Genomic DNA, 23,228 nt, shown 5'->3' with positions numbered 1-23,228 from the left:
GTGGTCTGTGCTGATGATACTCATAATTTTTTAGGAAAATTGACTTACCTTTGCTGACCAGTGAAAGGTTGCTACAGAAGCACAGGCCACACTGCAGGCCTGCAGATGACTACAGTTGCAGCCATGAGAGGCAGAATCACCTTATGCCCTTGGCTGAAGAAACATGGTTAGCAGAGGACATAGAGCACTTCAGCAGTGCATGTTGCCACAATAAAAGATGCGCAATGTTCTGATTAGGATGGTCTTACAGAAGGTATCTAACTTGCTCCTTGTGGGTTAATGGGTGAATAGAGCCTGACCTAGGTGTCAGTGTCAGGACCACTGGGAACTAGTCACAGGATTATCTGTAAGGTTTGCATTTGCCAGCTAAACAGAGCCACGTCAGGTTTGGCTAAGTTCCAATCATTGCAGCCTTATGTAATGCAATACTTTTCATGTCTTTACTAAGGTTAGCTGCAGGAGCCTTTGAGTTATGTTAAAGTAAGCACTCTGTCTTGGTGCTCCCTAATTCATGACAGCTTGCACAATTATTTGGAGAACAAAATTAACACCAACATCTGTTCCCAGCTGACTGATTCCTGCCTGATTACTGCGTAGATGAAAATGTTAACTGGGGACTAAGATAGGTATGAAACTTCTGGTAGAATGAGCAAAAGCAGATTTAGTTTAATTTTTAATATTTCAAAGGTAAAAGGCACCTGAAAGATAAAAAAAAAAGACCTAACAAGACATTTTAGGTTGCCTTTGTGCACAATGAAAAACATAGAGATTATTTTTTCTTTTTAAGCTATTAATTACCTTCTTGTAACTGTCCAAATTACATTCCTATCTGCTATGGCTAAAAATATGTAGATATGAATGCTGCTGAATCTGGGGGGTGTAGCTGGGTTTGTAGTGATTTATTCTTTTGTTTTCTTTCTCCCCCTGCTAATATTAATAGATCTAAATCCATCTTCTTTTTCTCCTCCTCCCCTTGCTTTCTTCTAGGCTTTATGTTTCCTTCTGAAAGAATAACATGTTCTTAAAATTGCATCATTAGGCACAGAGCACTAGAAGGGAAAAGTCTAGCCAGAAGTGGGGTTTTTTTTTCATTGACATTGCATGATCTTAAGGGTAAGGGAGAGGCTTAGTCCATAGTGTCCATGCTTCTGGATTTGGTCATATGTTTGTGTGCTTTGGAGCCTTCAGCCACATCCTGGAAATTGCAGCAGGCAGGGGTGTGTGGCTGGGTGGGTCTCACCACAAGGGAAAAATGTATGAATCCCAACTCGTACTAGTTCAAAGAAGAGACTTCATACTGACACCACTGCAGTCTGACAGGCCATGACCTCCTTTTGGGACAGAGCAGTCTTCCTGCTGTTACCATACTGAAATCAGAGCATCAGATATTCAAGCTCTGAGCTCTTGAAAGTGACCAGCCCATTACAAATTTAAGAAGTACTCATTTCAAATTGAGTGCCATTCTGTCCTGAAACTGACACGTATGCTTTCATTTGAATTACTTTTATGATTTTGCATTTTTTAAAGAATGCAATTACTTTTGCTGAGATGTATTGAGTGTACTTATTTCCTTCAAATCCCAGTATGTGTTGTAGCAGACTGGGCTAGCTGGTCCTTCCCAGGAAGGCCATCTTGACTCCATGGCTCCACCCCAAACAGGTCCCCCACGCGCAGTGCTTCCCCAAGGTGCACCTCTTCCCCCACACATTTACATCCCCAAGAGCCTCTCCTCGCAATCCCTGGCGCTTCCTTCCCCGGGACGGCTGTGAGACCATGGAGACTGCATTTCGCGGTGACTAGAGGAGTCAGCCTGCCGCAAACTCTGGCCCACTCCCCACCGCCGCTTCCCCCTCAGGTCCCGCAGGGCCTCCCTTTGGCCCTGTCCCGGACTCCCCGCCAATCACACAGCCCAAACCGCCCCTCCCCCACCTATCTGTGCCCCCCTCCCTTCCTGCGTCCGCTCCGCCCACACGGGCCGCGCCCTGCACCTCCTCCCCTGCCCCGTCCCGGACCCGCCCCCCTACCGCCGGCAGCCAATGGGGGGGCGGGCGGCAACCCCGGCTCTTGCAGGGTCTGTGAGGGAGCGGTCGCTGTTTTACTCGCTTGTTGCTTGTGCTGCTGGTCGCTTCAGCCCGGCTCGGCCTGCCCCACCTGAGCGTCAGTAACCGCCATTCTCTCAGCAGGTGAGTGGGAGGGGGTCCCGGTCTCCGACAGCGGGTCCCAGGCAGATGTGGGGCGCAGGTCCTCGATCGCCGGCTTTCCCGGCGCGGCTCGGCTTAGCTCCGCCGCCTGCAGGCGGTGGACTCCGGCGGTCCCGAGGGAACGGGGTAGGGGGCAGCGACGGGCCGTGCGGGCCGTGTTCCTCTGTGTCCGGCTGATTCACCGCGGGCTGCCGCTCCACGCTCCCTCCCCCCCGCCCCCTTCCCCCCCCCCCCGCCGGGACGCGCCCGCCGCGCACTGCCGTCCGCGTTGGGGCTGAAGGAGGACGAGGCTGGGCTCAGGCGGACGGGCTCGGTTGGTCTGTTTTTAGCCTAATAATTATTTCATTAGGGCGAGCACGAAGTTCTGTGGTAAGCGTGCAAGTGCGCCGCATGATGTTTCCTAAGAGGGCCTTATCCTTGCTGGAGGAAAGGGTGAAAACGCAGGGAGGGTGGTGGGAGCGGGGCCGCTTCCCGGCGGGGCCGGCGGGCGCGGGAGGGTCCATCCGGGCCGGTGCGGTAGCGCCTTAGATAGGCAAGGTGTTCTTGGCATCCTGCTCGCGTTTTCCCCTAGCTTGAGTGTTAGTGCGTTACTGCCGCAGATAAGGGAGGAGAGGGGAGGGGATGGAGCAGGGGGAGCGGTGTTAGAGTTACACGGGGAGATCACTCAATCTACGCCGCGTAAACGAAGACGACATTGGTGACCCGCAGCTTCGCGGGTTGGTGGAGCTGCTTTGACCCATTACCAGGACGAGTTTCAGTTCTGTAGAAGTGTGTACGCGGCTTGGTATCAGTGGTGGGTTTTCAAGCGTGCGTAAACTAAATATTTAATTGATTGTGTTGTGTGTGAGAGAGAGAGACTAGTCTGTATGCTCATATGATTGCAGGCTGTGAAACCTATAAAAACCGCAGCCACTGCAAACTGCTTTTGAGTTTGCACAGACAGAAAATGTTATATTTTGTTCATGGCATGGCAGGTTTACTGGATGAGAATGCTAATTAGACTTGTTCCAAAAGGTGGATTAAGATTTTTGCAGCATCTAGGAAATCCATTTTCTTGCGTCATTTTCGCACAACTTTCATATTTTGCACTATGTTTTCTGGTTTAAATAGAAAAATCAACCTAAAATATGACTTCAGTTATAACCCAGTTATAACAGATCTGTACTAGTGTTGATGGAACTGTAACAGTAAGCACCTTTTTTTGAAAGAAAAGGGCAAAGTAGGATCAAGACAAGTATCTTATTCTTCCTCTTGTCTGGCAATTTGTCAGCACTTAGATGACAAGCGTATTGAAACTCTGCAGTCTAGAGGAGATTACTGTACAGAAAACTACTCGCTTCCTTATCACGTTTGTAGGAGTGTAGCACTGAGAATGGGGAAGATCTAATGCTTTCATTCTCCTTTCCTTAAACAATTATGTTTTCCCGAGTGTCTGACCTCTTCAGTTTCCAAATCTACAAGCTCTTTAATGTGTTTTCTGACCATTGTGAATGGATATGTAAAAAAAGTATTGTAGTCTTCAGTGGTAATTAGCAGGTTCTTTTCTGTTGTGAACATGCCGATGTACTGATATAAACTAATAATTACGAGTTTATAATAGCACAGGTGATATTGTAGGTAAGTATGATGTGGACCTCTATTAGTTTATGAAATGTAACTTTACATGAGGTATCAGGCTCTGTCATAGTTGTGACTTGGTTTGAAAGATAAGTTGATCTGACGGCTCTTTAAAATTCTGGGGTGTTACAGCCTTGATTCACGAACCTCTTCCAGGAAGAAAACATTCTTCTTGGTTAAAGAAAACTGTAACATCAAACAACTGAGGCTTTTTAGCACTGAGAACGAGAATAGAAACTGTTAAGTTGCACAAGCTAAGTACACCCCTTTTTTCTCCTAGCTTTGAGAGATACTTTGCTTCCTTCATTGCTTGCGGTCCTTCTCTTTGGGAGCTTTTGTTTGGCGTTGGCAGCGCCTTCACGGCTCGCGCGGAAAAGCCTGGAGAGGTTGGGGCTGCCGGTAGCCCGGGGCGGGGCCGCCCCTGCCGCAGGCCTGCCTGTTGTTGGCCTGCGCGACGCTGCGGCGGCGCGACCTCTCACCCACTTCTCGGGAGCGGTCACGTGAGCAGGCCCGGAGAGGGGAGGGGCGCCGAGGAGCGCCTGGGGGTGGGGCCGCGCCCCGCAGAGGCCTCCCCGCGGAGCTGGAGCTGACCCGCCCACTCCCCATGTTCTGGGGTGGAAATCGGGGAGAGAGGAGAGAGAGCAGCGCATGCTCTGGAGCAAGTAAAAACGAATACAAGTTCTGGAGCGATCGGCGTCAGATGTGCGCTTGACAGGGAGGATGTTTCTGTTCGCTGCTTGCAGGGGTAGTCCGCATGTTGAATCCCCAGCATGACTGGTTTTGGAAAATCTTGGGTAAAAGGCGACTTAAGTGAATGCTTGTATTTGCAAAACAAAACAAAAAAGCCCAACCCCCCAAAAACTGTGTATCTTTTTTAATATTCGAAAACCATTGTCTTTGTCCTGTGGCATGCTGTATCGTGGTCCTGAACTCCACATGTTCAGAAAAACAAGATCTAAATGACTGAAAAGCTTCCCTCTTCCACATCTGGATTAACTTTAATTAGAATGGTCAATTTAAATATTTGTAAAATGTTTGGAACTGGTTCTTCAGTCTTTCAACATTGTACAGTAAATGATCATTGAACTACTGTGAGAGCAATCCATTCAGTTTGCTTTTGGTCACCAAACATCGTTGTCCATCTTCCATGATCTTCAAAGTCCTAAAATGTGACATCTTGCATGTCTTGTAAAAGTCCTGCCATTCCAGAAATATTTGTTGTTATAGAGAAGATAATTCTTCTTTACTGTATGGGTATAGAAGCTCATTAGTGCAAAGGGAGAGAAAAGGGATAAAACTCATGTAATCTAAATTCCTAGGTATGTCTTTTATAGCAGTATTAAAAAGAAATATCCAGATCCTAGAGCCTAGTTTTTAGGGGGTGGGGGAGGTGTCTGCAAGGTATGATAACTGTGTAGTGTTTTAGCTTTGTATGCTTATCTCTTACTCAGCAAGATTATTCTGAATTTCTAGAAGGTCGGAGGAGGTAGCTTGCTGGGTTGTGTACAATATAACATGTATTGCAATAGAGACTAGAATAATCTAAAAGGTATAGGAACAGTATAGTATGCCCTACTCTGTATAGGGGGAAAAAATGTAAATAATATGATGGTTGTAATAGTTTCTGTTTTGATTACACTTGTGGAGCATGTCAGTGGGTTTGTTTGTTTGTTTTGGGTTGTTTTTGTTGAAGTGTACATTTTGGAACCGCCTTTTACAGGAGCATGGTATTTGGGAAGAGGAGAGAGGCCATATGATCCAGAAACTGTAGGGATTAATATTCCTTAGTGTTAGCCCAGTAATTAACATGTTGTCTGCTGTAGCCAGTCTCTCCTACTTCTTTGCCTGACTGTTTCCGGTTTGATCAAGTGAGAAGACAACTTACTATCTGTGACTTTTCTGGAAGTGCCAGTAAAAACACAGTCTGTTCTGTGAACATCTCTCCAAGAAATCTTGATGGCATCTGTGTTGACTGTAATGGGAGTTTAAAGCCTTCAGGCAAACACTTGAATGTCTTAAACTGAAAGCTGAAACTGGTGTTTGAGTCTAGCCCCTGAGATCACCTTGCTTATCACACTAGCCTAGTGATCACTAGTTTGAGCCCTCAGAAATGACTGGGTGGGTGGCAGATGAACTTTCTTTCACTCCACAGTTCCTCACCATCTCAGACCTGTTAAATGAAGACAGATTGATCCAGATAATACGTTCATCCAGTGTAATGGAAAACAGTGTTTCAGAACTGATGTTTGTGACTGTTCTTTCCATTGCCATCAGTTTTTCTAAAATGGTTCCAGTCTGATCCAGTCCCACTGAGCAGTTGAAAGCTGTGTGTGAATCAAAGCTCAAACTGTTTTTCTCGACTTTCTTTTTCAGAGCTACAACTGACTGTTTGCCATTGCTGTAGTGTAATGTCTATTAGGAGCTAGCAGCATTGGAATGAATCTGCCTCTCTGTGTGTCCTAACCTATTCAAGATCCCAGCTGCAGTGAGCTTGCAGGACAGAAGATTTGTGTGACACATAGATCTCAAGGCTGCTTTTAAGGAAGACAGCTGTTCAGGTATGCTTACATTTCATTCATTGGTCTGTTTGTTATTATCTCTTCCTTTTCATACATGCCTGTTGTTCCAGTTTACCACTTGGGAAGGGGATAAAGAAATTGGTCCAAGATTCGAAAGGAGATGCCTGCAGAGGGTAGCTAATATTCACCCACAGGTGATCTTGGAAAACTGCTGAGGACAGGACACAAGCTGATAGGTTTGTCAGTTGGACAGCAAGTTACTGCAAACTCATTAGCTTTTCGGATTTCAAACTGTGTGCTGTGGGTGAGGTTTGCAGTAGGTCCCAGTATTGCTGTACCTGGACAAATACATATATTCAGTTCTCCATGTTGGCTTGAACCACAGCATTTGGTCATTTTTTAGATGTGAGAAATCCTTTAAGACATTCGCAATTGCAAGGGACCTCTGCTGTCAGCTGTAGGTGAGGGTGGGAAGGATTGGACCCAATGATTGGCAATAACCAAAGATGAGGACTTGAAATTTACATGTCAAATGATGGCTGTTGGAGGAGAGGCTTCTGTCTCTTTCCAAGTGACTTAGCCACTTCAGTCATGGCATAGTAGTTTTACTTTGGGGACCCTATGAGAGAGAACTGCCACATAAACAACAGATTCAGCTTTTAGGAGGCTTAAACTGGTTTTAGCATGTGTCAGTCACAACTAATGTGGCATGAGAGAACCTGTCAGTTTAACTTTGTTTTCATCAGATCAAATGATAATTGATTGAATGCTACATTCATTCAAGATTTAAAGGAGAGTGATTCTTTGGTTTCTGTTTTATTTCTATGCTGTAGTAATTAGGTTCACCTGAGAAGCCCTGTTGAGTGATTTTTAATCCACATGACTATTTATTGCACAGAAATTATTTGGCTTTACTCCTCTCATATTTCTCCTAATGATTTTATGTGAATATGATTAATCATTATAAGGTAGGTGAGTTATTGGTAAGATTTGAGAGCAGCAAGTATCTGTCTTTTTATATGCTGAAGCATGATTAGATATTATTGAAGGTTAGTATGCAGGAAGCTATTTAGAAATAGAAATTCTCAAGTGAATAACAGTGTCTGGTTAATCTTTATAGTAAGTTCAGAAGTCAGTGCCTTGCAGAATATCACGTGAACTATGAATAAACTCTCTACTTTCTATTCTCTACTTTCTATTCATTTCTATTCTCTATGGAATGTCCCTTTGGCCAGTTTGGCTGTGCCCCCTCCTTGCTTCTTGTGCACCTGGCAGAGCATGGGAAGCTGAAAAGTCCTTGACTAGTGTAAGCATTACTTAGCAACAACTAAAACATCAGTGTGTTATCAACATTATTCTCATCCTAAATCCAAAACACAGCACTATGTCAGCTACTAGGAAGAAAATTAACTCTATCCCAGCTGAAACCAGGACACTCCCTTACTTAATCATCCCTCTAGCATTATGGCAGAATTTTGGTGTTTATGTCAGATAGTGGTGGGGAGGCAGTCACTCACATACGAGCAGATGGTCCTTGAGTTACTGAGTCAGTGCTGGATGCTGCTGTACAGCATATACTTTAGTGTCTGAAACTAATGCATTTATAGCAAACTCCATGAAAACACTTTACTGAAGTCACATTGGTTTTATTATTGATAATACAGGCTTTCTTAATTTGATAGGAACAGTCAGTGTTTCCTCTAGATAGGTATATACATGTAACATTAAATTCCAAGGGCTTATTTTTTATTAGAAGTTTGTACTGTTTCCCACCATATCACTGCAGTATACATGGCACTTAAGGTCAGTTCCAGAAATCTGCCTGCTGCCTTAAGACTAGCAGACTCTCACTGGACAATGTAGCAGTGTTTTAAATACCAACATACATTTAAAAACCTTGTATAATGACATACTGGTGCTTTTTAGTGAGGGCAAAGTTACTGGAATAATGTTGAAAAATTCAGATGAATCATTGTCTGAAAAGTTTATGCAAAATCTCTGTAAAAATTCTACTACAAAATCCAGCTGCTTTTATCCTCCAAACTAATAGTGCATTTTTGTCAGTTGCAGAAAACTTGCTTTTTTTTGAATGTTTGACAGCTACTACCAATTTCACTTCCAAGGCGTGCTGTTCATTTAAAGCAATTGTAGCACAGGATTTCTTGTTCAGGCCTTAGTGTTCTAAAGTAAGTTTATTTTTTGGAACAGATCTATTATAAAAACTCCTACATTAAATTTCATAAAGCATCTCTGCTAGGTATACAGTTAAAACTGTATTAAAAAATAGGATTGATGCTTCAAGCTCTTAATCCTTTTAGTGGCTCTTCTCTAGACTCTCTCCAGTAGTTTCATTTCTCTCTTTTACTGGGGAGCCCAGAACTGGACGCAGTATTTGAGATGGGGCCTCACCAGCACTGAGTAGAAGGGAAGAGTCACCTCCCTCAACCTGGTGGCAACACTCCTCCTGATGCACTCTAGGATTCTGTTAGCTGCCTTTGTTGCAAGGGCACCTTGGTGGCTTGTGTGCAACTTGCTGCAGAGTTGCTTTCCAGCCCGTCTCTAGTGTGTACTAGTGTGTACTCCTCCCTAGGTGCAGGACTTCGCACTTCTCTTTGTTGAGCTTAATAAGGTTTCAGCCTGCCCGTTTCTCCAGCCTGTCAATGTCCATCTGGATGGCAGTGAAATAGTCTGGTCAGCCACTACTTCCAGTTTCAGTCCCTGTACTTGTAAATCCATCTGCAGTTTGGTTCTTTTTTTTCTTTGTTTTTTTTGCTGTCTTGAACCATTTAAAGAGGTTTGACAGCTACTACTTTTGCATCAGACATCTGTAAGGGTGTCAAATTGATAGACTTCAGAACCTCTGCAGAATTAAGACAGGTGAAGACATACTTGATGAATGTTACAAAGACAACTACACTTAGAAAAAATTTTTTTAAGACTTTAACCCTTTACATTTGTGTAAGAAGAGATCCTGCTGCTTGATGTAAGTATTTGATATGCTTTTTGGTTTGGAGAATCTTGTTTGCACGAGTCTTTTTCAACAAAAACAAAAAACTCAAGCAACCTTGATTATCCTTAGATTGCATCCACTTCTGGGATGGCTGTATAGATCAATGTTGCCATTAAACTGTAGTTGGTGGCAAAGCGTGGAAGTAAACTAACATGCTAGCAAGTTATTTTAGGATGTTGGCACTGGCTTTGTTGTGCTTCACTACATATTTCATTGCAAGCACAGTATCTAGGCAAAGTCAGCTGCCATAGAGTAGTCTGAATTACTTTGTGTAGGTGGTACTGAAGGCTTGGAGTGACAGGAACATCAATAACAGAAATCTGAAGAGAAATTTGGAATAATGCATGAAGAGACTTGGATGGGCATCTCAGTGTTTGGAATTCTCTTGCTTTTAGTTTAGTATCTGGTATGAAATCAACAGATTTGAGCATAAACAATTATTCATTGATTTGTATAAAACAATGCATTCATAGTTTTGGCTTTCTAGGAGAGTAGAAAATGCAAATTTCTATAGTAATAGCTTACTTAATAGGTGAGAGAAAATACTTGGTCACTGTCTCAGCACAAACACAGTGCAGGTGTTCTAGTGTTTTAATACTGGCTCTGATTTCATTAAGTCTGTCCTCAGACTCTTGGAATTCAGTGATCTAAAGTGTCAAAATATATTAACAAATGAACATACAAATTAAACTTTTTGGATGTCTGTTTTCTGTAGTAAAAGCTGTAGCAAACTCATCTCTTGAAGGAAGATCTGATGTGTGGATAATAAAATACTGGGTAAAACTTCTTCAATATTTTCAATATTTAAACAAGTTTCAGAGTTGAAATCCTTTAAGAGAACTTGTGAGAGATCCAGAAATTTTTTTTCCTGTTCTGTATGGCTGCTTGTAACATTCAAACAGTAAGTCTTATTGCTTTGCATGTTAATAGAAATGGAATTTTCACCCCCTTTTCTCTTTGAAATAAACTGTTTTGAGGACAGACAAAGACATTGGGGCACTTGCTTGGATTCCCAAGACCTTCTGAGTTCAAGGTGTCTAGCTTTAAATGGAAATCTTAATATAGTTCTAAGTATACTTCCTAACTAAAACTGGGTTTAATGTACTTTCAGCTGATATCTCTCTTCACTTCCCATCTTGAAAACTTCCTTAGACAATGTAATTGTAAATGATTTAGTATCAGTCTTTTCTCCTCACCAGTCTCTGTTCCTATTTGAAACCTGAGAGCTAAGCTAAATTTTGAAGTTGTAAGTTTATTTTAATAAAGGAGCGAAGAATTCTTCAAGGTCAGGTTTCTGGTTGGTTTTTTTGTTTGTTTGGTTTTATGGGTTTTGTTGGGTTTTATGGGGTTTTTTTTTGTTTTACTTTTAAGCTTGCTAGTGATAAGACGCTTCTCATTGCTTTATTGGTGGTACCTTGCATCTGCATGAAATTACGAGGGCTTCTGGGTGCTTCTGAATTAAGAACTACCATCATACTTAAAGATGCAGCATGTTCTGGCTCTTAGCACAGCACTTGTAAGATGGTGGGCGAGTCTGCCCACCATCTATGAACAGCCTGTGGTTTGGGTACCAAAGATGTCTTTTTGAGGGCTGACAGTATGAAACCTGTGTGGAGTGGTACGTAGCAGTTCTCAGAGAAACTGTATGCAGCAGTCACTGCTTTTCCAAGAAAACTGTCAACCTTTGATTATCAAAGTAGAAGAATTGGAGATAATTGTTTTGGGAGCTTAGTTTGGTTACTGACAGGTGTATGCCCTGTATGTAAAAGCTAATCTGTAAATAGATGTCAAAAATCTGTGAGGAGAGCCTCAAACTAAATTGTTGAGGTAACTTGTGAGTGAGAGTTGTAGAATTAAGTCTTTCACCAAGGTTTTAGCTATTGTGGGTCATGTGAATAAGACTTTTCTCTGGTTTTCCTCTGCGTTTGTTAACTTGCTTCCTTTGCAGGAAAAGGAGCTATAGATGTGAAAACTACATTTAAATAACATGTCTCTTTCCAGTGGATGTTTGGACTCCTGCCAAGGAGAAATGTCAGGGTTTTCTCTGTTCCAAGAGGAATAGGAAATGGGGAAATAATGGATGGCATGAGCCAAGCAATGTATGGGAAACAAGTGGGTGAGTTCTAAGATAAGAGATGACATGGATGCCCCTTAAAGCAGAGGAGTTGCTTTTTGTGAGGTAGAGGTGGTGGCTTTACTTTTTTTAGCACTATCATTTTATCCATATAAAGCTTATGACATCTACAGAAACACAGAAAGGTTCATACTCCATAGCATTTCCAAAAGTAACTGCTTCAGGAATTAATACCTTGTTTTGTGCGATGTACTGTAATACATTTAACTTTTGTATCATGCCTTGGTGCTTTTTAAGATGCAGATGGTAAATCTTTCACTGTCTTTCAGACATTGTGTTCTGTGTTATGTGCTTCAGAGAGGCATTACGAACCACAAGTGACTTCTTGTATGCCTGACTAAATGGAAGCATCCTGCACGTAGGATCTCTTTTAGCTTCAGATTTTCCAGAGCTGAGGCCCTCATCTCCTTCTGTGGCTGTAGGAACATGTAAGCCCTGATACAGAGGTGACTGTTCAGTGTCTGCAACAGATCTGAAATCATAAGGTCTGTGAGCTAAACCTCGGTCTTCATAGTGTAAATATCCTGAAACTGCAAAAATAGCAGTCTGAGGAGGCTTTATGCATAGTAGGCATAGCAGCATAGTTTTTCAGACCATCAGGTCTATCAGGGCTTAGGTCTTCTAGTGTGCTATGTGTTTTCTTGACTTAAAAGTGACATCCAACCTAGCAGTACTTGTTTATAACAGTGGAAAAAAAAATTGTGGTAAGTTTTGATTGGCTCAAGCAGAGGTACAAAAAGGGAAGAGGAGAAACATCTGCAGCTGTTACAGCATGTTTGAATTGAAGTAAAACCAGAAAAGAGCAAGGAACAGGCAGCTTTCTCCTTTAATTAAAAGCAAAAAAAACCCCAACCAACCAAGTTTTAAGGGGCAAGTGTGTTTAAGATACATTAATATTATGAGAGAACACTGAAAGGAATGAAAATAACCATTTCAGATTACTTTTAGAAATTATTGTGCTCTTTTTTCCACCTTTAAGTAAGACTTGGCCAAACCACAAAGAAAGTCAAAAGCTCTTTTTTATGGCTCTGTTGGGAATGAAGTTAATTAGTATATGCTGTACAGAAATATTTTGCTGACCAAAATGCCTGAAGTTAGAAGTTATTCTTTCAGTGTTAGTTAGCTGATTGATGTGGCTGCTGCCTTACTAACGTTGGCAAGTCAAGTTTATAAGTCTAACGCATGCTCCTCTGGCCTGTGCCCTTTTACCTACTTTGTTAGCAAGCACGTGACAGCAGAGGAATGCAAAGGAGGGGAAGTGTACAGCAGCTTATGATTAAATTGCCCTTTAAGGAGGAAAATAAGTGTTCAAAGAAAGGGACTTCAGGAAGTCTTTGGTGTTCAGCCATCATAATTCAGAACAGTCTTAAAGGCTTACAGTTTTCTTAAGTAAAGGAAAAGCATATGAAAAGAAACAAGCTATTTGATTGTGTCACATATTAGGGTCAAGTAATACAGTCCTAGAACTAGACTTGTCTTTGTTTTCAGGGCTTGTTTACTAGATTCAGGATTAACTCTTGCTGGATTAGTATTTCTGCATTTGGGAATAAGGATTGTTTTCCTTATTGAAGCTTATTTAATTTTATGATCATGCTAAGTTTTAATTCATTAAAATATTGGGTTGATTGCTTATGATTAATGCTATTTATAATCTTCATGTGCCTTGGACAGTAGAAATGCTTGTGCCTAAAAAGGGAAGGGTTCCTGAAATTCTTTCTCTTCAGAAACAGAGAGGAGGGTAGATACAAATTCCCAGCTGAGAAGTCACAAGGGAGTTGAAGGGTAACAGAAACTAACTGATCTGGTACTTAAGACACTGGAATTCCACCAGAATACAAAATTCCATGAGTGAACTGGAGAACCCCTTGGCCCTTCTTGAGACAAATCCAGGTGCCTGATTCTCCATATGGGGATATGGTTGTTTTTATTGTGGGTTTTTTCATCCCAGTCTTAATAGTACTGTTAAGCATATGATGAATTCTTAACTTTGAGTGCTTTCCCCTTTTACAAACCCTGTTGAGTCCAGGTATACCATGTATTACTACTGCCTGCAGTTTTGGTCTCAATGTCGAACTGGTGATGCACAATTTAAGTGAATGAATGGACAGCTGACTTTGACTTCCTGATACTTCTCTACAGCAAGGCCTCTATGAATAATCAGTTGTTAGTGACAGAGTCATTAAGTACTAAAAATTGCAGTTGTTACTAGGGCATACAGGGCTTGTCTTAAAGGTTTTGAAACGTGTTCAAAGCTGATTTGGTTTCTTAATCAGACACTGTACATGCATAGATCAAATTGCATACTATCTGTATGACACTGTGAGCTTTCTGGAAACCCAGAAGTCTGGTTCACCCAGGACTCAGCCTCTAAAACTTGAGCAGTGGCTGATGGATTTGGGAGATCTGTGAATTACCATCAGCCACTGTAGCAGTAGTTGTATCGCAGAGGTTGATTGTTGCAGGCTGGTCTAGGGATAGGCACTTTAAATATTGCAAACAGTCACTACCTATTGGTCCGTAACCTTACTAGATGCTGTGCAACAGCACTTACCTTGTTCATCTCTGCCTAATGCTCCTTCTCTTCCTATATTGTGTATTTACTTCCTAAGCCTACTATTACTGTAGTATTCCCAGTGCTTACATCCACTAGTAGACCTTTGCACCCCTTCTTTGTGCTCTCCAGGTGACTTTGACATAGTAGCATGTTTACAGGTTAGAGGAGCAGCACTATAGTCATAATAAACTGCTTTTGAAGTGCCAAGCTAAACTGCACTGGTTAGCCCTCGCATGCTGTTCAACAAGGAATGAACGTCTACCAGAATTTAAGTTTAGTTACAAAGTCTAAGATTCAGGTTTGTGAAAGAAATGTAAATTTCAGCCTTTAGGATTCAAAAGGCATGAAATAGTTGTACTTTCTTTTGATTTTGCTTAAATAGAAATGCCAGTGCCACCTTAAAAATAGTTGTACTTTCTTTTGATTTTGCTTAAATAGAAATGCCAGTGCCACCTTAAATGTTATCGTTTAAGGTGGCACTTAATGATAACGTTGTGTTTTGCACCAGTAAAAATGTGAAATTAAAACTTGCCCTTGAATTCTGACCTACAGATGGGATTATGGCTTCCTCTACCTTTTTGCCATACTTATAAGAGGATGTTGTTTTTAGGATTATGCACAGAAGTTTTGGTAAGCTAATAAATGAATGTGGACAAAAGACTTTGGAATCACAATGGTCTCCTCAGGAATATGTAGTTTGGACCATTTCAATGTTACACATAGAACCTGTCTGCAGAGATCTATGTTCTGATTGTAAGTGCTCAAACATTACTCTGAACTAATGATGAGTAGGGGTAACTTGAGGATATTTATGTAGAAACGCTGGTTACAGAAAGAAAGAAGTTATGAAGATGAGCTGATAAATAAGAGCATGCAGTTCAATTTGAATTGGCTGTATCCTCAGACAGAGTTGAGACATATGTAAACAGAATCACAGTTACATTTCTCTTTTAACTTCCAGTGGTTTTTATTTGAGCCTGTTATGCCTACCCATTATTATGCTCTTTTATCTGTATTGGCACCGTTGTTGATATTTGTTTGGGTAGTTCAACTGAGCTGCATTTCAATTAAATTTCCTCTTAATTTCGGATTTGTTTATGTGAAGGTCATTTTTCTGGCAGTTGTGATTTAGCTTTCCTCAACTCTGCATAGTTTTGATTTTGCACTTATTTGCCAGTCAGAACTTAGAGCCACAGGGGCTATAGTGTCTTCTTGCTGTGACTAATCAGCTTGAAATCAAGATATTAAAAAAATTTCAGAGGAAGATATGGCCAGAAGCAGCTTTGTTTTGCTAGCTGAGGTGAAGACTTTAAATACCTTTTGTTTCAACATGATGAAAAAACATTTTCTGAATCTCCTTTATCATTACAGAATGAGATGCTATATACCTGTGACACTCTTTTTCTAAATATTATGGCTTCAATTTTCTGCTCTGCTCTGAATTTTTATATATTGCATGTATGCATGATACTCAGCTTGCTGTACTCCTGCCAAAAGGCCTAAGTTACATGAGAGTGTTTTGCTTCCATTTTCAACTGTTGTGGTTAGAAGAGGTACCTTAATTAATATACTGGATGCTCAGACTGAAGTACAAGCATAGTCTGTAAGGAAGAGACAAGTACTGTATATAAATTTGGCATACTTTGAAATATTTCCCAAAATTACTGTGTAGAAGATAGTCTTGCTAGAAATGGACTAGCTATTAGTTCCTTTGAACAAAAAGGAAATAATTTTTTGACTTTGCTTTTTGACAGAAGTCTCTCTCAAAATGGCAGAAGCTCATCAAGCAGTAGCTTTTCAATTTACAGTAACTCCAGATGGGATTGACCTGCGAATGAGCCATGAGGCACTCAAACAAATTTACCTATCTGGTGTCCATTCATGGAAGAAAAAGTTCATCAGATTCAAGGTATTTTAAATTAGTCAAGTCTACCAAACTTCAGGGTTATTTAATGTTTCATAGATTTATTGAAGTTTTGTTTAGGCAAAACTTAATCTTTTTGCCTTTATGGCAAATAAAGTTTCTTATTGTGAAAGACTTGTGTGGGTTTTAGTTAAGACAAGGGTTACTGAGGAAGGTAGCACTGGGTGATGTTGTAAAGACTGAAAGGGTACATATTTTTGATTTATTCTATGGAAGCAAGATGAAACAGGTGCAGAAATTAACAATATCTTTAATTTACTTCATTCTCTTCATAATACATCATGTAGTGATTTTTAGTGTCATATCACTTAGAGGTACAAGACGACACTCTTGATTTTATGTATTCTTTGCCAAAAAAGAATTTTCAAATTAAGGAGAATGTTTGCTGTTTTCAAAAAGTTACCTGAACATCTGTCTTGTACAGGTTATACTAAGTAGTAATGTTTCTGATGAGGTATTTGATATAGATTGTTGTGAATTTAATGTTTTGTTTATGGGATCACAAATGGTAAGTATCTATTTTATTAGTAGCAAACTGGATAAGCTACAGGCTATCTTCAATATCTCTTTCAAAAACATAGCTTTATAAGATCTTATAAGTAAGACTACTGTTAAAAATATGAGAAGGGCTGTTTAAATGATATAAAAAAACCTTCATTCTGGTTTTCAGTGTCTTGTTCAGTAGAATATTTTTGCCATGTATTCATTTACAGAGGCCTAATTCAGTGTAAGTGGGAATTATTGAAGTGTCCAAAGTTTTGTTCCAAAGTTGTTTTCCAATTTCAGTATTTTTAGTAAGACTTGCAGCAGGATCAGTGTTGTCTACAAAAGAACTTTAAAGTTCCTTTAATTCTTGATATCATTGTGAACAATTTTCTGTAGCAGTCAAACTTAACTAAATCCATTCTGTACTCCTGAGTTAAGCATTCATAAGAAAATGTTGGATAATATTCTTGTTTAAAACTAAATGACTTAAATGTGTTGATTTCTGTTTCTTTCCATGGTAATATGAAGTCAACCACTTTGGTATGAAAAAATTATGTGAAGGCTTTTCTTTCCAGAATGGAATTATCACTGGCGTTTATCCTGCTAGCCCATCTAGCTGGCTTATTGTAGTTGTGGGTGTGATGTCAACAATGTATGCCAAAATTGATCCTTCTTTAGGAATAATAGCTAAAATCAACCGAACGCTTGATACAACGTAAGTAGACTGAAAAGTTCCTGTTCTTCTAAAGGATATCAATTTTATTTGTAGCTACTCTTAAAGCTAATACTGTTAAAGTGTATCAGTTTTTGAACAGTGTGTTTGTGACTGAGTAGGCCCAATAAGCAGATGTATGAGGGTTGTTAGATTGTTATACCAGTATTACTACATTGTTTTCTGAGTATTTGGGAAGCCCATTTGGCAACTTCTGTGGCCTTTGATCTTGCTGCATGAGAGGGTGTTTGGAATTTATGAGAAAGGGGTAAACAGGCATGAAGCTTATGTAATGCCTGCCTGTAGTACCATTAGACTTAGGTTTGCAATATTAGGTTCTCTTTAGAACTTAAACTGACATTAACTGGCATATGCTGGCTTTTGTTTTAAATAGTGGCTATATGTCAAACCAAACACAGAACGTCGTGAGTGGAATACTTTTTGGCACGGGGCTTTGGGTTGCCCTTATTGTCACAATGCGGTCCTCTCTAAAAATGCTGCTTTCCTATCATGGTTGGATGTTCGCTGAACATGGCAAACTTTCTGCAGGCACCAAGTTTTGGATGGTAAGGATATATTGTCTTCCTGTCTCATCTTAACTTTGATCTGATCTGTATCCAAAGCCCTAAAAGAGAAAATTTTGTAGGGTTTTTCCTTGCTTGTATTTTCTGTGTCATGGGACAGAAGGCTGCTAGGTAGATATTTCTGCTAATTACTGTCATCCTTCTGATGCTATAATTAAGCTATTCAGAGTGCCCTTGTAGAACGAAGAGTAAACACTTCAAGAATAACTTCTAAATTTGCCAACACCTTGGAACTGTGAGGCTCAAATATCTACTTTTTCCTCCATGTGCAAGTACAGCTTAAAGAACTTGGGCTGCAGCACCAAAGAATCATGTGCTACCCTAATTCTTTGTTGAAATGTTAGGATTTCTAGTCATCCATTCTAAAATTAATCTTATTCTTGAAGAAAATAATATTGATTGTCCTTTCAATTGATTTAGTGGTATACCTCCAAAATTAGTTGGGAAAAAAAGTGTAAGGTAGGTAGCTTGTAGGCAGTTTTCACATAAGGATAAGATGAGAGTGATCTGGCTCCTGTTGATTATTGTGGTGCTTTGGAAAAGGATCCTTAAAGGATGTGATAGGTATAAAGTGAGGAAATGTACATATAGGTGCTCCAAGAGATGAAGTGGGTTTTTGTTACTTGGGCTTGGTTGTTTCAACTCACTTTTGCCAGTATTGTTGTAGAAATAACTTAAGTGCCCTACTATGATAAAATTAGTCTCTGCAGCCTCAAAATTAACTGATGTGTGTTAGACTAACATCATCATGATTTAAATACGTTCAAGAACAGGTATCCAGAATGGTACACTAAAATAAAATTTGATGTTCATCTGTTACAAATGAAATTTCTAATTGATAGTTTCTCCTGGAAGCAGTATCAGGAGCCTCATGACTCAAATTTGTACAGTACAGGCTCTGAATGGTAAGGCTTTCTGTCAGTTGTTTGAAGCTGTAGATGTCTGGGTTTTCAGCATTTTCTACCAGATAGATATTTTAAAGCTGTTAGTATTGCCTTATCAACCTTAAACAGTATGAACTGTAATGCTTACCATGCTTTGTTGCATATTGTATTTATAAATTTTTGTCTATTACATGTTGCATGTGTATTTTGTTGTGTATTATATTTTTGTATTAGATATGTTTTAAAATACAGAACACTATAAAATTGTATGCCCAACAGTGTCTCGTCTATACTTAATATGATGCCCTATTTTAATACCTTATTCTTTCTTTAGCTAGTCCCAACAAAAGAGAAGACTCATTTCCCTAGTAAAACAGTACCAACTACCTTAGCTTTTTTAGATTTTTATTATCCTTTAATATTGTGTAATTTTCTGAAAGGGTTTTCCTGGTTGGTTTGGTTTTTTGGTTTTTGTTTTGTTTTGTTTTCTTAGCTGCTCTTCATGCCAATTAACAGCATGAAAAACGTTATGGTGTATCGTGAATATACTGTCTTCTGTTCAAATAGTCATGCAGATCAAAAACCTGAGCTCTGATTTCAGTCACAGTACAAAGTGATTCTCAGGCTGGTTGGAAGTTTGGTGGCGCTTTTAATGAACATATTTCATCTTCTAAAGTGAAACTTCCTCTACAAGGATTAGGGGAAAAATCCAAGTATTAGTTGCCATTTTAAAAAATAAGTTTAAAAACAATAATCTGTGAACAGATGCAACGCATGCTAGAATGAGATTATTTGCTGTGTCTGCATATGAAATCAGAGATGTAATTAAGTATGCGTGTCTGTCAGATCACTTTAATGGTCTCAAGTAAACTTGTAGTAGAGAATTTATAACAGTTTGAGATAAATACTGCGAAATATGTTTGCTGTTTTTATTAGTTGAGCAGGTACTCTCTGGCTGAAGATAATTTCAGCCTTTCCTGGCTTAAGAGTTCTGGAATAAAATTGTCTCCAAGTATGGAATTATTAGATTTTCTTATGAAAAGCTGAGCTTTTTTTTCACACCTGGCTTCAAATTTATCTTGTCATGAAACACAACTAGATTTCATTGGGCTGATCACTGTGGTGCATCCATGTACATCTGACGACTCTCTGATACAGATCCATCTTTGTTGGTGGTAATATTCTGCAATTCTTAATAGTTTTGTGCTGCCTAAAACACCTTCTCTAGCTGTTGCTGACCAAGGAAGTTGAGAGGGGGGAAAACTTCTACAGTTTAACAAGTGGTTTTATCAGTTGGAGGGGATAGAAGGGAGAAGTTCTAGGAATTTAGTAGTGAAATGTCATCCTCTGTTTTTTGCTGTCTTTAGTCTATTGGCCTATATACAATATACGGTATAGTATATTGGACCAAGATTGGACTTTGACAGTAAAGGTTCCACTGGATTGTTGGTGTAATATTTGACCTTACTTTCATGCTGAAATAGGGTGATAATGTCAAAATCCTTCCACGTGTAGCCTAGAAGTTGCATGGTCTAGACTTTCAGCCTAGTATATGTCGCAGCTGAGAAGTAGTCATAGACAGAAATGCTGCTTCTGTCTTCAGTCTCCCATGGAAAACAGGAGATGCTTTAGTAAGCTAAGATGGGAACTGTCATCTCTGGCTTTTTTGTTTTGTTGAGGGTTTTTTGTAACACAAGCACAGAGTATATATAACACTGGCATGCTTGCACAATTTGGTATGTTCAAATCATGCAGTAGACTGAGATAGACTCATGCTTGAAGAAACTCCCTGTAACATCAGTACTATTATTGATGTTGAGCTATAACTTTGGAAAATATTAAACCATGATTCAGAAGCATAATTATTTATTTTAAAAGGTGGCTATAGTTATCTAGGATCCTTAGCCAAGTGACGGGCTTTATAATGATTCCTGTTTTGAAGCGCAATATAGATATTTTTGTAGTATCTACTATATAGTAAAAGATCAACTGGTAGACTTGCTTTTTAAATCTTTACAGAGGGAAATGTATGAAGAAAAGAAGTGCTAAGTAACTCTGTCTTTATTTTCTGTTGAGATCAAGGTGTGCCATTCATAAACAACAATATTGCCTAATGACTGTAGTCATTCCCATTTCTGGGAAGTCAGAAATTACTATGACCGTCTTTGTCTTCCACTGACATGTTGTTTAACCTTTAGGAAGTTAGTTTATGTCAGTGCCTTTTTTATTTGTGAAACAGTGATAAATATGATAGTTTGCTAAACTTAGTACAGTATAATTTACCGGTGAAAAGAACTGAGTTACATTACACTTTATTACTCTGTCATTTTTCTTTTGTTGAACCTAATAATTTGATATGTGTATTTTGGTTTTGTTCAGGCACTTGTAAAACTCTTCTCAGGACGTAAACCCATGTTATACAGTTTCCAGACATCTTTACCACGATTGCCAGTTCCAGCTGTTAAAGACACAGTCAATAGGGTGTGTACATTCATTAATTAATTTTCTTCAGTAACATCGAATCCATATTTAGATGCCCTTGTAGGTTTTTTTTTGCCAAGTCTTATAAAAGTATTGCATGGTGGTATTGATATGGTGTAATGGATTGAAACTTCTGCATAGAAATTTAAAATAAAGGCTATGACAAACCACTGAAACTGGTGACAATTTGAAGCTGGCATAGTTCATATTAGATGATGTGATATCTATTGATGTAACACTAGGCAATGAAGTGTGATTTCCCGGGCTTTTGAAACATACCAGTTTTGTTATCTTCCACAGCTTGAACATATAAATGTGTGTTTTATGACACAAAACCTTATAGCAAAGTGTGTAAGTAGGCCAGTAAGTCACAGAAACTGAAGGTTTGATTTTTAGAGACAAAACAAATCTCTGCCTGATACTGAAGAAGTAGTATGTCTTCCCCTTTTGAGTGGAAAATGTATCTTTAGAAAAGTAACCTCTTCCACTTGTGATTTGCTGACAGTTGTCTGGAAAAAGATCTCATTTTTGTAGTTTGCAGGCAGATGTTTAGAAGAGTGTAGACTCTTACTTTAACAATATACTATTTGCAACCTTGTGAATTGAGTCTGGATAATCTTTGTCTACTGTTCAAATGCTTTTTGTAGGAATGGTGAGAAGCTACATATTAGTTACTATACTGATGGTGGTTCTTTTCCTGTATTCTAGTATCTGGAATCAGTTCGGTCACTTATGGATGATGAAGAGTTCAGAAGAATGGAGGGTCTTGCCAAAGATTTTGCATTTAATTTGGGACCAAGGCTTCAGTGGTATTTGAAGCTAAAATCCTGGTGGGCCACAAACTATGTGAGTAGATAAATAGGAGGCTCAGTCATTCAAATGACATAACTTAATCTGTTCCCTATTGCCTTTTTTGGCTTAACTTTCATTCTTTTTTAAATGTAAAAGAAGGCAATTGAAACTGCCTAATATTTTTGTAAAGTACATCGGAGACCACCTGATTTGCACAAAATAGTTTGTGTGATTTGGTAAACAAACAGTGTGGTGAATGGAATGTGAAAGAATGAATCCTCATTTTGTGTTTGTTATTTTGGAGCAGGTGATTTAGCTTTTGCTGTTATGATTGCTTTTGAGGTTTGTTTATTTGCTTGTTAAGCTTGATAACTCAACAATGGGCCTGGCTACCCAGGCAGTTTAGAAGAGTGATTTAGGACAACTTTTTTATATAGAGCAGCTAAAGCATATGGAAGAGAAATAAAGAATTGTAACAATAAGGTTTTTTTACCAAAAAGAAAATCAAAACCCCAACACCATAGTGAGAACTGTAATATGATTCCTTCCTGATATATTATCTAACATCTAGCTGTACCCAGTAGCCTAAGCTGAGCTACAGTGTCCTGGCAAAGGCTGCAAAACATTCAGGAGATCTGATACATTTTAAATATTATCTGAAGATGACTTCTTCAAAAGCTTATCAGAGAGGTACAGCTGGATTTAATTTAATTCTCTTGCTCCTTTTTTGCTGTTTTCTGTGAAGTTTAACATAAATTAGGTTTTGTTTGTCTTTTTTAATTAGGGCAAGCTAGCAGTTTCCTTCCTGCTTCTGTATGGAATGTTGTGTTGTGGAGTCATTAACACAGAAGACAAACTGTGGAAATTATGAGATTTTACTGTTTTTGTTTTCCTTCCTGCTACAGGTTAGCGATTGGTGGGAAGAATATATCTACCTTAGAGGACGTGGACCGATTATGGTTAATAGTAACTATTTTGCAATGGTAGGTAAATACTATAAACACCTGATGTGTCAAAGAAGCACTGTCAAATTTCTTCCAGGTATCTTATTTTGTGATATCTTTCTGTTTAGAGATCCATTGCCACTGAGTATGTGACCTTTGTTTTTCTTTATTCTAGCATAACCTGCAGCCAATGTCTTCAAGTACAGTGCTATCTTAATAATAAATTAGCACATCTGCCACTTAGGCAAACTCATGCAGTAATTACTTATACAGTTTTGTGCTTACTGCAACAAGCAGTCTTTCAAAAGCTCTATGTAAAACTTCATGGATAACACAATTCAACGAGGTGTGCACTCATATTTGCAAATGTCTGTACAGGAAGTAAA

The 23,228-nt window shown here is 39.4% G+C and overlaps 1 protein-coding gene across 10 annotated transcripts in view; it reads left to right on the top strand.

The window, feature by feature from the left end:
• The first annotated feature begins 2,044 nt into the window (after positions 1–2,044).
• LOC142410263 (carnitine O-palmitoyltransferase 1, liver isoform-like) overlaps positions 2,045–23,228 on the top strand; it is a 65,375-nt gene continuing 44,191 nt past the window's right edge. For 4 of the 10 annotated variants that reach the window (XR_012775890.1, XM_075502453.1, XM_075502445.1 and 1 more), the window contains exons 1-8: positions 2,045–2,183; positions 6,192–6,376; positions 15,790–15,944; positions 17,021–17,160; positions 17,552–17,723; positions 21,005–21,106; positions 21,815–21,952; positions 22,804–22,881. Coding sequence is in view for 9 of the 10 variants with exons in the window: in XM_075502453.1 (XP_075358568.1) it covers positions 15,804–15,944; positions 17,021–17,160; positions 17,552–17,723; positions 21,005–21,106; positions 21,815–21,952; positions 22,804–22,881 (771 nt within the window). In the remaining variant the exon portion in view is untranslated. Of the gene's footprint in view, positions 2,184–2,438; positions 2,571–6,191; positions 6,377–10,062; positions 10,125–11,750; positions 11,910–15,789; positions 15,945–17,020; positions 17,161–17,551; positions 17,724–21,004; positions 21,107–21,814; positions 21,953–22,803; positions 22,882–23,228 lie in introns of those variants that run through there. The other 6 variants (XM_075502449.1, XM_075502448.1, XM_075502447.1 and 3 more) reach the window with 6 other exon arrangements.

Source organism: Mycteria americana, chromosome 5 (genome assembly GCF_035582795.1).
Source record: "Mycteria americana isolate JAX WOST 10 ecotype Jacksonville Zoo and Gardens chromosome 5, USCA_MyAme_1.0, whole genome shotgun sequence".
NCBI lineage: Eukaryota > Metazoa > Chordata > Aves > Ciconiiformes > Ciconiidae > Mycteria > Mycteria americana.
The sequence above is the reverse complement of the archived record's forward strand: the minus strand, read 5'-3'. Positions and strand labels throughout refer to the sequence as shown.